The sequence below is a fragment of the Lagopus muta genome, chromosome 3 (genome assembly GCF_023343835.1).
Source record: "Lagopus muta isolate bLagMut1 chromosome 3, bLagMut1 primary, whole genome shotgun sequence".
Classification (NCBI taxonomy): Eukaryota; Metazoa; Chordata; class Aves; order Galliformes; family Phasianidae; genus Lagopus; species Lagopus muta.
Genome location: NC_064435.1, coordinates 40,189,523 through 40,205,836, shown reverse-complemented (window position 1 = coordinate 40,205,836; position 16,314 = coordinate 40,189,523). Strand labels below are relative to the sequence as shown.

Here is a 16,314-nt window from a genome sequence, read left to right as displayed (position 1 = left end):
CTGTTTAATAGATAAAGAAGCAGCTTCTGTGTTAATAATCAAGCCTAGAAAGCTCAGACCCTTTCAGGGTTCATTACTCTAACAAAAAAATAATAATATTAATAAAGTGCAGTATAACCAAACTGTGAGGGTAAAAATGAGCTCTAAATCCTTAACATGGAAAATTAGATTGGAATTATTTCCTCCTGTAAGTTATTTTCTCCAATAAGTAATTATTTCCTTCTCTCAGTTTTGTAGTGGGAAGCACACTTTACCTGGAAAATCTCAAGTCCTTAATTCCAAGTCACATTCAGTTCCTCTTTCAACTTGCTAGGAAAAAGAATTTCCACTTTCAACCTCACTTCGATTTTTTATTTACAGTTACTTAGAAGAGAAAAAAATGTTGGAAGTGCTAAATCTTTTATATGAAGCCTTTTGGCTTTAGCATAATGTCTTCTATCATTAGAAAATACATTTCAATTAATAAAAGGATTTCTAATGGTCTTCATTCAAACTGTATCTACGTAGTCTAGAACTCATGCACGTAAGTGTGAATATAGCTGATGTTATTTATTTTTCCAAATATGACATGGATAATGTCTTTATATTATATGGGACTAGTGCCCATTAAATATACTACTTGTGTGACTAGTAAAGGATTTTATGCTTAAGGATTAAGTAGGAGGAATTTCTACATCTGATCTCGGTGTTAAAATGTCCTAGATTGTTTTTTAAGAAAAAGTAGAAAAAAAAGTCTTTGAAGTTTTGCATCAGGTTTCCTTGAAGGTAAAAAGCAATTGCCATTTGTTACGGAGAAGCCATGTGCAAAGCTTTTGCAGGTTGCTTAAACATTCTGCAGGTGTTGATAGTTTTCTTTGAATATTCTCCACCACATGTAGTAAAGAAGACCTAAAAAAGAACAACCATCTCATTAAAGCCTGCTGTCACAGTTGGTTTCCGACTAATAGTCAAAAACATCTTGTGTCTTAAAGGAGAAATCCATTGCAGGCTGATGGGGGGTGATTGTTGGTAATCTGACTGCACACAAAAGTTAACACAGGTATGATGGTGTTGTGTTGAGAAAGCTTTGGACAAGTCTGTAGATGTTGTAACAGTACTGTAAACACCTGATTCCAGCAGGAGTTATATTTTGCTTATAAATAGATCACATATTAATTCTAAAGTAAATTTGATTAATTTTTATTTGGAAAACGGCAGTAAGATTGATCCAAGCCAAATTCTGGTTCATGTGTATATTTCTGAGCTCTGATACCAATGAGAGACTTACACAAATAAATTCTATTGTAATTAAGGCATGTAAGTCAGTAGGAGATGAAGTATGCATTTTACTACAACTAGTTGAGATTATAAGTAGGCTTCTTGACTTAAAATGTTTGACAGACGATGGGGTTAAGTAGTTTATCTAAATGATGTTGGCTTTATCAGCCTCATACAGTTGTGATATCCAAAGCCAAAAAAAAAAAAATTTTTTTTCTTTTGTCCAAAACTTTTCAAGCTACTAATTTCATACCTTTAAAAAAAATGTAGAATAAACATAATTTAGTTTCAACCATACTAGCAACAGTTCTACTTTATTTTTAACATTTTCTGTACATAAGGGCCTTTGTTCACTTTTCTCAGTCAGCTGTTTTGAAACTCTTTAAATATATAATTTTAAAATGTGTTTATAAATTAGTGTAGAAAGATTGTGGGTTCCCAGCAGTTGAGTATATGTTAAGTTTCAAAAAAAAAAAAAAAAATTGAATAGCTATGGGAGTTTAAATAAGAGTTTTTGAAACTGTATAGCTGCATAGATAATTCAGTGTAGTTGAGTAATCCTAGAGGAAAACTATATGGGGGTTGATAATGAGAAAAAAAGGGTTGGCAGTTCTGTGATTCAGCTCTGGCATTCACTCTACATATAGGCATATTGAAAAAACTCGTGAAACATGGACAGAGTTTGGATTAGTCTTCTGGTTCTTTGAAATTTGTTTACTTGCATAGATTATTTTTGCCATATATGAGATATGAGTAACTGTTAATACTCAAGTAAACTCTGTAACAAATCAAGTCAAATTTCAATTGACTCATTACTTAAACTTTAGTCAGAACATGAAAAGAAATTTTGTCCATGTTGTGTATATTGTAATATATGCTGTAGGATACAAGAAGCATTTAAACGTAATGTGCAATGAAGTGTAAATTTTCAACACTTAAAATATTAATCTTAGCACTATACGGTATCCTTTTACAGTACTGATATATTATTTTCTACTCATTTTCTTGTTGGAATGAATGATTGCTCAGTGACTAATTGGTGTATCTGTGTACTTGTTTCTTTTGCAGACTATGGTCCCAGACTAATAGAAATCCATGGAATAAAGTTTAGGGAGCATTTAGAGAACTCACTGTTTGAAAGTTACTTTTGCATTATTATAATCACAGAATCATAGAATCCTTAGAGTTGGAAGGAACCTCTGAAGGCCATCTTGTCCAACTCTCCTGCAATGAGAAGGGACGTCCACAGCTAGATCAGGTTGCTAAGGGCCTCATCCAGCCTCATCTTGAAGTCTCCAGGGACACATCAACGGTGTCACTGGGCAGTTTGTTCTGGTGCCTCACCACCCTCACTGTAAATAATTTTTTCTTTATATTCTAACCTAAATCTACCCTCTTTGAGCTTGAAACCATTTCCCCTTGTATTCTGTCAACTCAGAATTGACAGTCTGAAGGTTAGCCGGTATGATTCAAAGAAAATACAGATAGATCATTGTAAGCAACATAGTCAGATTTTATAATGAAATGATTTTTTATTTTTCTGACGGTGATATGGAGGTTTGAGTATAGGACTGCCACTGGCATTTCCATTCTTCAAACACAAAAATTTTAGCAAGTTCTAATTCCTTGTTTTAGTTTCTGTATTGGCCTGCTAATAATTTGATTGAATATGAACTGTGATGACCAGTAATAGGCTATTTTTAGTAAATATAATATTTTTATTTTTAGTAAAACAGAATTCCAAATTAGAGTACGTGACCTAAGGAAGGCAAATTAAGCACTTCTAGCAATATTTTGGGGGATTTATTTTTATTAATGATGCTAAATTCAATGAATGAAGAACAGGAAAATGCTGCCAGAACATCTTTCCTGGCAGTCTTTTACTTTTGCGATTCTGTTAGTTTCTCATTTCTCCTCCTCCATTTTTTGCATGATTATCTTTTGCTGAGGCTCTCCTATGTTATTTTTGAAAAGAAAACATCTAACTCAGCAGTAGTTGCTGTCTGTTGCTATTTTAATATTCCTAAGCATTTTAGTGCTGATTATGGAGCTTAATAATAAGAGTTAAAAAATACCATTTTACAAGTTCAAAAACTAATCTTTTCTTCCAGCTTGGTTGTCAGTGTATCACTGAAGTGACAGAATTTTCTTTTTACCTTGGCACTACATTGAAGAAAAATCTGACAGAAGTCAGAGTACTCTGTGGCTCATATTTGAACCTCAGAACATGATTATATTTTTTATCTCTTTTTAAAGGCAGATCACTTAGTGCTCTACTTTGTACTTGAGTCTTCAGGTTACTGGAACTTTCATGTCTACATTGGCTCATAAGCCAATAAGAGCAGGTGCGACAAAGATCGATGAGTGAAGACAGAAGATAGTTACAACAGACTGGTGTGACATTGCCCATCTGAGAAATCACCTGATGGTCTAGCTCAAATGAGCACTGTCACTTGGAATTGAGAATAATTTTGCTTCTGAGTGCTAAGTCTGATGGGACTTGTCAAAAAGCATCAAATCCCGAGAGACTGTGTATATTGCTTTGAAATGATTTTTTATATAGCGTCTTTGTAGCTGGATCATTCCCTGTGTTAGTGCTACCTTGGTTCAATTCCCGTGCCATCTTGAGAAACACTAAACCTTTTTCTGCCACTTTTCAGAATAATTGCTTAGTGATAAACTGAATGTGATCTTTCTGCTGTAACTACGAGTATTACTGTATCCACCTTCCCTTTTATAAAACAGTACTGGTAGCAAGTTAGGTGCAGAAGTTGTGTACGAATAGAAGTTAATGTCTTCATACACCCTCGGCACATGCATTTCTTCTTCCTTTGCTTGAGGAAGTTTTCCATTCCAGTGTGCAACTCATTTGATTTTGTATCTAAATATCTAAATCAAGTTCTCTGACCAGACAGCAGTCAACTTCTCTGGTAATGTCAAGCTATGATCTGACATATGCTTTCAGTTGAGCAGCGTGAGTTGGAACTGCTGTCACAAAATGATGTTCTACTTTGTGCTGTACATCAGTAAGAAAGATTTTGTGAAGGAATAAAATTTTTGATGATTTTAACTATTATACTAATTGATTTATTGTGGGCAAACATTTGATAAATATTAGAGCATGGGAATTTAAATCTCCCCACACTGGCATATTTTTACTGTGAATATCTGTACTATTCTATATCACATACTTGGGTTTTACTGAAAGAAACAATTGCCTTTTTACATAATTAAACATAATTTGAGGCAGTTGTATGCATGTGTCAAGCCTTCTAGCCTTGGGCCCTTAAGTCATTGTACCAGAATACGTATTGTGGGATCTGCAGATGAACCAGTACATTGAATAACAGTGCACAGTATCCTTCTTTTGTTTTTTCAAATGATAATAATTTAAGATATTCATTAATGAGCTAATTTTTGCTTTCAATTACAGTGAAGAATGGTGTTTGCTGTGGTTCAGAAAATCATAAATCTTAAGGAATATATGCTTTTTGTTGTCTTCTGTTTAAGTCTGTGCCAATTCATTTATGTATAAATTTCATTTGTAATTTAAGAGTGAATTTAGTGTCTCATTCAAGAAAAATACTTGCTGAAGTCAGAGGGGCTTCATACATCAGTGCTTTTGTGAATATATTGAGACAGACATCAGCATATGCTCTAATGTTGTCTTTAACTGGCACTTTAAAAGGTTTTATAAAATTAAAGGGCAACATTACTATAAGCATTACTGAATGCTCAGACTACTGTTATTGTTATGTAGAGACTTTATTCAGAAGTATCACACACCACCATAAAATCTAGCTCTTTAAAACTATCACTTTGTCAGTGGAATATGCATTTTCAGATCTGCATAGATATACTTGTGCGGATAGATATATTTTCATTATCATAGATTTTCCAAGCCTGAATAAGCAGTACTTTTGCATTCATGCAGGACTCATTTTAATGAAATTGCTCTGTAAAAATTTTAGCTACAGTGCTGACAGACAATAATGGAGAGAGAAGAAAGAAAGAATATGCCAGTATTTCTCATTGTTGGGATTCCACTCACTTTTGTAAAATCTAGAAGCCCATTCTGTATTGTATCTTCTAGTCAAACTGTTTGACTCCCTGTTTTCAACATGTTTTTTTTTTTTTTTCCAGAGACACAACTCTCCATAACAACTAGACACATTTATTTTGGCTGTTACCCTTTTATAAAAGTTACCAATTTTTCCATTTCACATTAGCTGTTCCAGTATATTCCTAAAAACATTCCCCAGCAATTCTCAGTAAGAATAGATTTACTCTCATATCTCATTCTCTTTCTGCATGAAGGAAAGATGCTAAGGGAAAGTGCCTGTTGAATGAGGACATCAAGTAAACCAGTCTTGTGAAGCACACTTGATTTAATACAGTTCAACAATTGTTCATTGTTTATATAAAAGAAAGGCAAAAATCTAAAGTTGCAGTAAAGATTTCAAATGAAAGCTTCAAAAAAGAATGTTAATTCAATTAAGAATCAAAGTTTCTTCAATTAACTTTATTTTCAAGAATGGATTTGATAATCACTGAAAAGTAAGTGGCATAGGATTGGTAGCTTATTTATTCTCTTTGTAGTAATCATTAACGAGTAGTTTTCTTTTTCAGTATTTTACATCTCTTTGTTGTACATGTCAAGACCAAGCACTTTCTGTCTTACGTGTTTTATGTACTTCAGTATATGCTTTACTTGAATAGGTATTGGTATTGCTGATTTCATCTAGGTTTTGTACCACTTCTTCATCACAATTTTTCATTCTATAAGTTTGAGAGAGAAAGAGAGAGCTTGGAGTAAAAAGGTAATACCAGACTACTTAGGACAACTTCTAGCATTTCTACAGCAATGTTATCAAACACATAATCATGTAGACTTGTGGCTTGTTTAAATTTTGGAAGAAAAAGTGTTCAGGGACAGAGTTTTTTTCACAGGTGGTATCCACTTAGGTATCTTCAAAAGGTGACTGTAAGTTAGAGTTGCTAATTCTGTAACTTCTCCCTTTCTTTCCTGTTATTGAGTAAAAGCATTTTTTAAAAAAGGTAAAGGATATCTTTATTTTTCCTGCACTTCGTCTATCCACATCTGTGATTGCAGTTTAGAAAACATGCTCCTGTTTGCTTTGGCTATGACTGTTCTGAATCATGTGACTGGTACAGGAGAGAGAAGATGTGTTTTCTTTGAAGGCTGAGGTTACAAGATATCTCTGATGGAATTCAGGACTTCAGAGTCTTGATCTGACTAACTATTCCACTGACAGTGTCATTGTTATCCCATGAAATAAGTGTTATTTCTGAATTCTGAGGTCTAAAACATCAGAAATGTGAAGTACTCACTGAAGATCTCTGTGCTACAGCAGAAGTTTTGGGATGTGATTTAAGATGGTGAAATTTGTTGTGACACATGTTTGGTTATTGGCACACATACATACTACATTGCAAAGTATGCCTTGACAACCAGTGTGCTACTTTACATAATAGACTAAAATTTCAGAGTGGATTTCAGATATTGGTACAAATAATGTGCCATCACATTGTTACTCCTCCATAGCAGCCACTATAGAATTGGAAATATTGTGTCTAAGTGAGAAGTTGACAATTTTTCTTGACGGATTGCTTTAAATTAGCCTGATGTAGTGCAGTGATTTTCACATGGAAGTATCCCTGAAAATAGCAATATATATGTATGCAGTTAAATGTGTAGGATAGGTTTTTCATTGGCATGGATTAAATAATTGCATCAATTAATGTACATGGTGTTTTGACACAGCAGCATTGCAGAAGGGTTACTTGTAAGTTACCTGGACACAGTGAGATCACAGCAGAAGAGAACAAATATATGCCAGATTAAAAAGGCAACTTAAATTAACTCTTATAAAATCAACAAGTTATAGAAGCAGAACAACTGGTAGGGTTCATTCTGATACCCAGAGTTATATCACCTCATGGCTCTCATGAAATAAAATGATTCTAATATAAATTATCACCTGTTGAGTATAGCATTTTGATTAGATGCTTGTGTGTCTCCTCTTTACCAGTCTGGGACTGGTAAAGGGACTGCCTGGACTTCTCTTTCTCTGCTGTGTAGCTTGGGGTGTCATCAGCCACATCACAGAAAAGCTAAAAACATGAAAAGGAGCTACAGAAGCAGTTATGGGAGAGAGAAAATATGACTGAGAGCATTCACAAATGGATAGGGGATTCACTTGTATTCCTATTCCTTCATAGTCCTACCATGCCAGGACTCTGGCATAGCTGTGGAAACTACAGCTTTTGTTTTGTTGGAGATTTATTAGACAACCTCAGCAAAACTAAACTGAACCAAGAAGAATTTATACATGTGGTTTACTGTTCATGCCAGGTCTGGAAGGGAGAAGTACGCAGCTGAAAAACGTCAGAGAACAGCCAGTGCTGTTTCCACACTGGTATTACCTGTTAGTGTGACTAGGAGCAGAGCACATAGAAAGCTTTACATCTTCCTTTCTTTTTTGAAAGATGTCATTGCAATACACTGCAGGTATAAGGAGCTGCATGGCATTGCTTATACTTCTGCTGTGTTTTGGTCATATATTGTCCTGTTTGTGCTTCTCTCCCAGGTTCAGGTCCTTCGCAATGCGGGGGAAGAAGTGACCCTTACTGTGTCCTTTTTGAAAAGAGCACCTGCTTTTCTCAAACTGCCATTGAATGAAGATTGTGCATGTAAGCCTTTATTACTTGACCAGAATAAACCTTAATTCAATGCTTGTGAATACTTGCAGCTTCTGAATCTAGTGTGCATTGGGGGTGGTTAACAACAGCTTTCTCAGTCAGCATTGTTGCCCAAATATGAGCTTCTCATATTGCCAGATCTCATATTAGCAGTCACCGTAAACAAAAGTGTGCAGTTGTTGCTTGAAAAACGATAACTTTTGAAAAACAAGATTGCCTTGTATTTGGCTGGTGTGAATCAGCAAAGTTGAGTCAGAGGAATTACATTAGGTTACAGTAGCTCACATTTTGGTGTAGAGTATTAAAAGCATTTTTCCGTGGAGCACCAGATAAGAGTTTACTCCAGGAGTTTTGTGTTCTAGATGTGAAAATGAGATCATGTGTATATATTATGAGAGGTTAACTTTCTCATTTAAAAATCAGGAGTTTTCATGTAGGTGTCTGTATACCTAAAAATAAATTTGTCTAAAATGTTTAATATTTTAAGTCCAACTGAGTTTTAGTAAAATAGCCCCATCAGAAACAAAGGAGACAGCTGGCTTCCTTTAATTGCCTGAAATTGTGAGTGTGGGCACTTAATTATACAGTTGCAGCATACCCAAGCATATGTATAATCATCCTGTGCCTTTTGGCACCACTACTTTCTGCTTTTTTCTCCTAAAGGGAGCAACAAAACAAAAAAGTGTTTGATTTCAATACTTCTAGGCCTTGATGTTACATCAGTAGCAATTAAATAAACTAAGTTTTGATATATCTTATATAAAATCAGTTGTAGAAGTACCATCTTTATCTTGTATCCAGGTATTGAACTTTAATCAGGCAAGAAAAAAAAATACAACACCAGAAATCTTCTTAAATAAAAAAGAATCCCAGTAACTCATTGCTGCTTTTATGAAAGGATGTGGAGCATAGAGAATGCTGAGTAAAGCACAGTAGCATGCACTTGAATAGATCCTATCATATATGATTTATGAGATGTGGCTCTGTATCTTTGTAAGTTGCTACAAGAACTGTTAAACCTGTGAACTTCATAGAGAATGACAAAAGCATTGTCTGACTGTTTCCTTTAAGTGAGAACCAAGCAAGGAAGTGCACTTTCCATTTATTATCAGATTAGCAAATACATTTGTGATTTTTTCTTACTGAGTAGATTATTAACTTTTTTACAAATCACTAAGGAGTTGAGCCTTGACTTTTGGATGACAAAATCAATTGGAGAGGGAAACATGCAAGCACACAAACACATAAACTTTTATTATAGCATTATAGATAATGATACATTTTTGTATATTCGTATATCCGTGTTGGTGTTAGGTGCCCCCAGTGACCAGAGCAGTGGCACTTCCTCTCCCCTGTGTGACAGTGGTTTGCATCTCAACTACCATCCCAACAACACGGTAAGAGCTTATATTTCTTTCATGAAATTACATCAGAAAATAAATCGCTAAGTGAAAGTAATAAAAAACCAGCATCATGGGAGGCACTCAAATTAGCGTTGGAGATAGTTCCATAGGGGGCTAAAATTTGTCAGCCAGATATTATAGCTAAGAGTAACACTGTGAGAAATTGTAGCAGCTGAGATTATGCTCTGATAAATGTGATTACTATTTTTATCTGGACAATGGAAATTTTTGGGAAAGTTTTGTCTTCTACATTTATTTGCAGAGCAGGGGGAATAAAATTATTAAAGTGACAATATATCTATTTAAACAGGAGTTAGAAAACCTTTTCAGAATATTATTACATATATTTTATTTATTATTTAGAACTTTTGACCAAGGCTTACGTAGGTGCATGTTTTTGCCTATTTTTAAGATGCTAACGTTTTTCTCCTATTAACTAGTTCTAACAATTGTATTGAAGAACAATAGCATTACACAGCAAAGTGCCTTTAACTTGAATTGCTACAGATCTTTGTTCAGATTTGTCATAAAAGATTCCTTTGAAATGCAACACGGTGCTTTTATTGTATTTCTTAGTCATTAAATGCAGCATTTGTGATATTTTGTATAGTTCTAAAGATTTTTTTGTATGTATTTGGCTTTGTGATAGATATACTAGAATAGAAATCACAGACTAAATAAATCTGTATATGACATAACTATTATACTATATGATAATGAACAGAAGTTTAAGCACTATTCAGTAGACTTCCTGTCTCTAATTTCTGTCTTCCTTTATTGTTCTTTCTCATTTCAATAATAAAAAGTTTAAAATGGGAGCCAGAAATTTAAAAGTCAGTAGCACAGATTTAGGGTCTAGGAATCCAAAAGATTAAACTAATTAGGTTATACATGTGCATAGGAGAAGGAATTCATCAAAAAGAGTTAAAAGTAATAATATTGAGTCTTGCTGTAGGACAAAAAAAAAAAAACAATAAATATATATCTTCTAATAGTGGAACAACATCAGAAACAAACACCTGAGCTATTTGTATACATATGTAAAAAGGTAATTGGAGGAGATTTTAAAGTTATTTTGTTAGCCACTTCAAGTCTATCTTTGCTTTGAGGGTTAAAGCAAGGCTTCCATTCAGGAATCCTATTGCTGCTGAAGGTGTCAAAATTATGTAAGTTACCTACAGTTTCTTTTTGAACTGATAATAATTTAATGAAAACAAGTTTGTTTGTTTGTTTTTAGTTTTCTGTTTTTTTTTCACTCAGTCTTCTTGCCTGGGGTATCTCCTTGTAATGGAATGGAATGCTTCATAAAGTCAGATGAGAACTCTATATGAATTCTTAACATATGCACAAAACTTTCACTGTCATTCCATATTGTCAAATTATTTTCTAGAATGTATTGTGCCTTATGGACATAGGGTATTTCGTAGATACAGCCTTGGTGATCCACATGACAAAGATTTCTTGCTCAAAAGGATTTGGAGTAGACAGGTCCTGTTTGGACCTAATTTAACAATAGAAAGTGCTATGCAAAGTGAGGTTACCACTTCTGTTGCTCTTGAACATAGATCTACTGTCTCCATCTAAACTTCTTGCCACATTTCAACTTTTTCCTAAAATTTTGTCACAGCTGGAAAAAGTTCCTGAATATAGACAGAACTTGAAAACTTCAAGGTGTTGTTCAAAACAGTATGCTAGCTTAGTATTTCTACTCAGTCATTTATTTATGTGGATTTATTTTGTCTGAATCTATGGAATGTTTCACCAGAGCACCAGTGTTTTACGTTCATGAACATACTTTTGAAAATCCTGCTATTCAGATAAACTGATGTTCATTGTGATCTTTCATGTTACACGCATTACAGATATATGAACATTCATTTAAAAACTTGCTAAAGGGTTAAAACTTGAAAAATCAGGGTATGGGGTTTTTTTTACATTTATTTTCAGAAGATATGAGTAAGAAAAACTATGAAGAAAAAAATTTTTAAAAAGATTATGATTCAGGATCAATAGGTTCAATTTTACTGATATATAGAAAGCACTTCACGTATTTCAGTGCAAATGTTCTTTAAAACATGGCATGACGACTACCCTATTTTGAAAGGCAAGTGTTTTGTAAAGAAAGAAAGAGGTGCTGGATTTTTTAAAAATAATTTTGATTTTTTACTCAAAAAATATATCTCATTCTAATCTATATTGTCTTAAAATATACTAAAATTAGGATGTATATGTATAAATACCCCTTTGTAGATATGATCATACGCATGATCTAGTTGAATTTTCATATAAACAGTATCTTGTGTAAATAGGTAAAATTAATATATTGAGTGAACAATTTTCATAATTTATTAATTCATGTGAATTAATATAAAATATTATATAGTATTATAATATATAATAAATTCATATATAATATAATATTATATACCAGTGAAGTGAAATTAGAATAGATGTATATGTAATCGAGTGTGGAACCATAGAAAACACCTGAATTATGATTGAGTGACATAGAAATCTCCCTTACTCAGGGTACAGATATGAAGCCTGTAACCAATAATATAATATACAGGAAATACTTTTATTTATGACTAATCACCCCCAAGAATGATGCAGTCTTTTTTTGCTAGGTTTCTAAAATAATGTTACTCATAGTTTCTCTAAACATGTTGATGTTGAGCTTTACATATGTTAGTTTTATTTCTGACAAAAAGTTGAGAATCTGTGGAGTGCTAGCTAGAATTTGTGCCGATGATCTGAGAAAAGTGGATGATTATGCTAAATATAAGGTCTTTGAAGTAGCTATCTTTCTTTCCAAATTTGCTGACTATTTATAATGAAGCCCAAAACTGAGAAGGGCCTTCTAATGTTTTTCAGGATACATTATCATGTTCCTCATGGCCAACATCCCCAGGACTTAGATGGGAAAAAAGGTGGTGTGATCTCCGATTAATTCCACTTCTTCATTCACGATTTTCCCAGTACCTTCCAGGATCAGATTTGTGCAGGTAAATAAGTTCAGAAAGCTGAAACTATTGACTTCTTGATTTAGAGATGCAATCGCCAGGGATTTGCAATATTAAGAGAAGTGGCATTATTAATTCCAATGCAGCTCTGAGAGATAGGGGACAGAAGACCTTGGGCGCTCACAGTCAGGCTTAAATTTATTGCATCGTCTGATGACCCGACTAGTCATCAAGCATTAATAGCTTGAACTTTTGCTATTCCTACATTCAAAAACACATAAAGTTAATATGTAAAATCTTCATTAATATTTCTGTTATAAGTGTTTTGCAGAAGGTTTCAATTATCATTTCTTTGTTGTTATACTCACACTTTTGCCTGGAAAGGGGTCTTGCAGTCAAGTGTTACCACTTTCCTCCAGATGTGGGTTTATGATGCCAATGAAAACTGAAAGATCATAAATCAATTTTGGGTTTCTTTGGGGTCAATTTTGTTGTTTCTCATCACAACCTTCTCTTCGGTTCTTACCAAATTTTGAAAGTTATGTAAAAGCCTCCCACAGCCTCAATTAATTCAAAGGGCTATTGTTTCTTTAAAGTTTACCATGTAGGTTTGCAGTCTTGTTTCCTATTCAACAGAGCTGATATTAAAGCAGCTTAGTAGTCACTAGATGACTGTTAAACTAAAAACAGCTTATGGTCTCTGAATTGCGATAGCAAAATCATACTTACTTGTCAGCATGATTCTTGATCTCTTGACAATTACTGGCCCAGAGAGTTAACTTGTGATGCAAAAGCTACATTGGTTCATTGGCTGAAATGAGCAGGATATGGATACCAGAGATGTAAGATTTCTTGTACGTGATTCTCTGAAAACCTTCAGCTCAATGTTTTACGGTGGTTGAAATATATATAATTAACAACATCTGTCATAAAGGACCCAGAATTATAAAAGTCAAATCTGAGATCTGCTGTACACTCCAGATAAGATACTAGAATGGGGAAAATTAGGATATATTCGACTATTCATAGATTTAAGACTTTCACATTCAGTCTTCTGTAGCAATAAAACACAAGCTTAATATGCTCATTATAGAAGTTGTACATTACAGAGAAAGATTATGTGTAGGCAGCAATATTCCTGAGATTTCAATTGCAAAATAAATTTACAGATGTATACCTGAAGTCATGCTCACACCTTGAGTGATTACTAATTATCTCCCTGTATTTTCCTGTGCTATCTATCATGAGGAAAATTACTTAAAAGTTAAAAAAAAAAAATAAAAAAAATCAAGTTTGATAGAGAGAAGCAGTTTTTGGGTTTTTTCCTCAAAAAGCTCAGAGCCAATATTTTGTTGGTAACAAGCTAGTCTATGAGTGTTTTAAAATAGTTTGTAAATCTCTGTATTTTAAAATATGACTCCCTCCAAAAATTTGTTTTCAAAGAAAGATAGAAAAATTTTTAAAGGGACTGAAAATGAAAAGAGCATAAAGAACAATGTTAAGAAAAGAATATTGCTAATAATAATAAAGAAAACAACATAAAATGTTACGTGCTATATAAAGTTGTCTTATATCATTTTTAGAACCCGGGATGTGTAATTGAATAAGAATATGATCTTAATTTTTTCTTGTTGTTGTATTAAAAAATGATCAATAAGTAGTTTTTAATAACATATCTTTTAGATTGTGCCTGTAGGAGTTTATAGACAGATGACCACCTCTGTGAAAAGACAACTGAACTGATGAGTTAGCTGATAGATTTAGATAAACCATCGGTGTCTTCATGATCATGTTAGGATACATAAGCTTTATCTTCCAGTCAGAACTTATTCTTCATGATGGAATTGCTCAAGGAAAAGGCATGGCTCTAATTCATTTTTATACTAGTCCTAAGTGAAAGAAAAGCGTGTACTTGACACAGACACAGAAGAACAGTTATGGTTGAGGTAGATATTAGCTCTGCATTCTATAAAATTAGTTGATATTTTTGTGAAGTAAAAAACTGATAATTTTGCAGAATCAATATCAGTCTTAAGATGTCAGAAACTGTCATTAGTGACACTCAGTTTTATGTTGAAGATAACACTCGTTTTGCCTCAGCCTTCTAAAAAATCTAAACAATTTTAAACCATGAATGGATGAATTTGTAGGGGAATGCTAGCAGTGGAACTTTATGTTCTCTTTATGCTTAATAATATCCTATTCTGTGAAACTGATTATAATGAACTTTTGAGGTTCTGAAGCTAGAGACCTGTCAACCTTCCTAAAGGCCAAAAAGGCCTTTTACAGAAGTTAGATCTCCTATAGCTTTATAATTTGAAAGTTTCCTCGTGTTCTGTAGTTGTTTAGCACTCAGTTGTGGAAAGTCAAACTATAACGCATCATAAATCATTGTGTAAGTTCCAAGAATGTTGCTGAGGTAGAGACACTCCAGTGGCTACTGCCTTTATCAGTGGATGTCTGTTGGCATTCCAGTGTGATTTCCTAATGATTCTGCATTCAGAAATGCAACTGAAAAAATCATTAATGCTATCTCATAAATTTGAATTCACCAGCTATTCCATCAGCAGGTAAGAAGAGGATCATTTACAATGAAAATTCTATCACCAAAAGCAGCTAACTAGCTAGCAGTAACCTTAATGTGTTTTGAAAATGAATTTGGAGAATAAAACAAAATTTTTTGAGAAAAAGGTACGGTATTCCACTGAATTTCATGAAAGGCTACCTACAGACTGCTACACTTTCCTTCTCTGTGATCTTCATATTCAATTATTAATGCTTTGATATGCATCAACTATTCCACTTGTTTAGCTTCTGAAATCACACAGGGTTGGACAAGATTCCATGGAGCTAGTCAATAGGATTTTCTTATAGCTTCTTGGAAACTTAATATAGGAATAGTTGACCTTTTTATATGACATTTAACATGTAGCTGATTGTTTTAATATGTCAGGTATTTATAAACAGGAAAACCAGCAATTTATCAGTGTTCACTGACTGACCTTCATTGCAGTTGAAAGAAAAGCACTTCTACAAGTATTGTTAAGATGATATGCTAGAACAGATGAAATTTTCTTCTGACCTGATCTGTTATGACATGTCTATAGGCAAAATGCGTTCCAAGTAATTGCTGTGGATGGGGTTTGCAGTGGAATAATTCAGTGTCTCTCTGCTGAAGACTGTATTGACTGGCTACAAGCAATAGCAAGTAACATTTCCAACCTCACAAAGCACAATGTAAGTATGGATCCAAGCAAGCCAGAAGGTTTCCCAATCATGTTTGATTATAACTGTCATAAAATCCTAATGGGTTCAAGCACAGAATTATCTGCATATAAACAATGCTCGAGGCTGTCTGAGAGAAGTCAGCTCAAGTTTATCATCAAATCAGACTTTGTGAGAAATCACTGAATGGGAAAATATTCCCCCCTACAGTCATCTAGTTCACTTCATCGCTATCAGCATTGCATATTTAGCAATACCAGCTACCATGAGAAACAAAGACTAGACACAAGAGAAAGCCAGGTGTGATGGATAAGAACATATAAAAGCAAAAGGAAATTCTGCATTTTCCTGATGGATTGAAAAGGTATATCTATATTGAAATTTTTGTAATTGGATCTGAATTAGATATTAGGTCTGTTCAGGTGTCATTTAAGGCAAGGGCAATACAAGTCCTCACTATCGAGAAAGATTAAATGCGTTTATGCTTCATGCACTGTACTTTTATGGTCTGATCTTGTGGGATAGGTAACTTTTTATTGCAACAAGGATAACTGTTATGCATAGGTTTTGCTATACTACTCCTAAGTTCAGTTGAAAGCTCTTAAGTTTGTTGGTTTTTTTTTAATCTGTGTAGGATATATCTTGCATTTGATAAATAAAATGTAGTTTGCAGCTTAGAATTCTATATGATTCCTTTTCTGTTCTGCCTACAAAAATACAGAACACATGGGTAACTCCATTAT

General features: G+C 33.8%; 1 protein-coding gene across 12 annotated transcripts in view; it reads left to right on the top strand.

Moving 5' to 3' along the window:
* The window catches only part of SNTG1 (syntrophin gamma 1), a 325,126-nt gene that overhangs the window by 220,793 nt on the left and 88,019 nt on the right, over positions 1-16,314 (top strand). For all 12 annotated transcript variants that reach the window (XM_048940576.1, XM_048940574.1, XM_048940573.1 and 9 more), the window contains 4 exons: positions 7,869-7,971; positions 9,295-9,377; positions 12,258-12,388; positions 15,454-15,583. In XM_048940576.1, the coding sequence (XP_048796533.1) occupies positions 7,869-7,971; positions 9,295-9,377; positions 12,258-12,388; positions 15,454-15,583 (447 nt within the window). The remainder of the gene's footprint in view (positions 1-7,868; positions 7,972-9,294; positions 9,378-12,257; positions 12,389-15,453; positions 15,584-16,314) is intronic.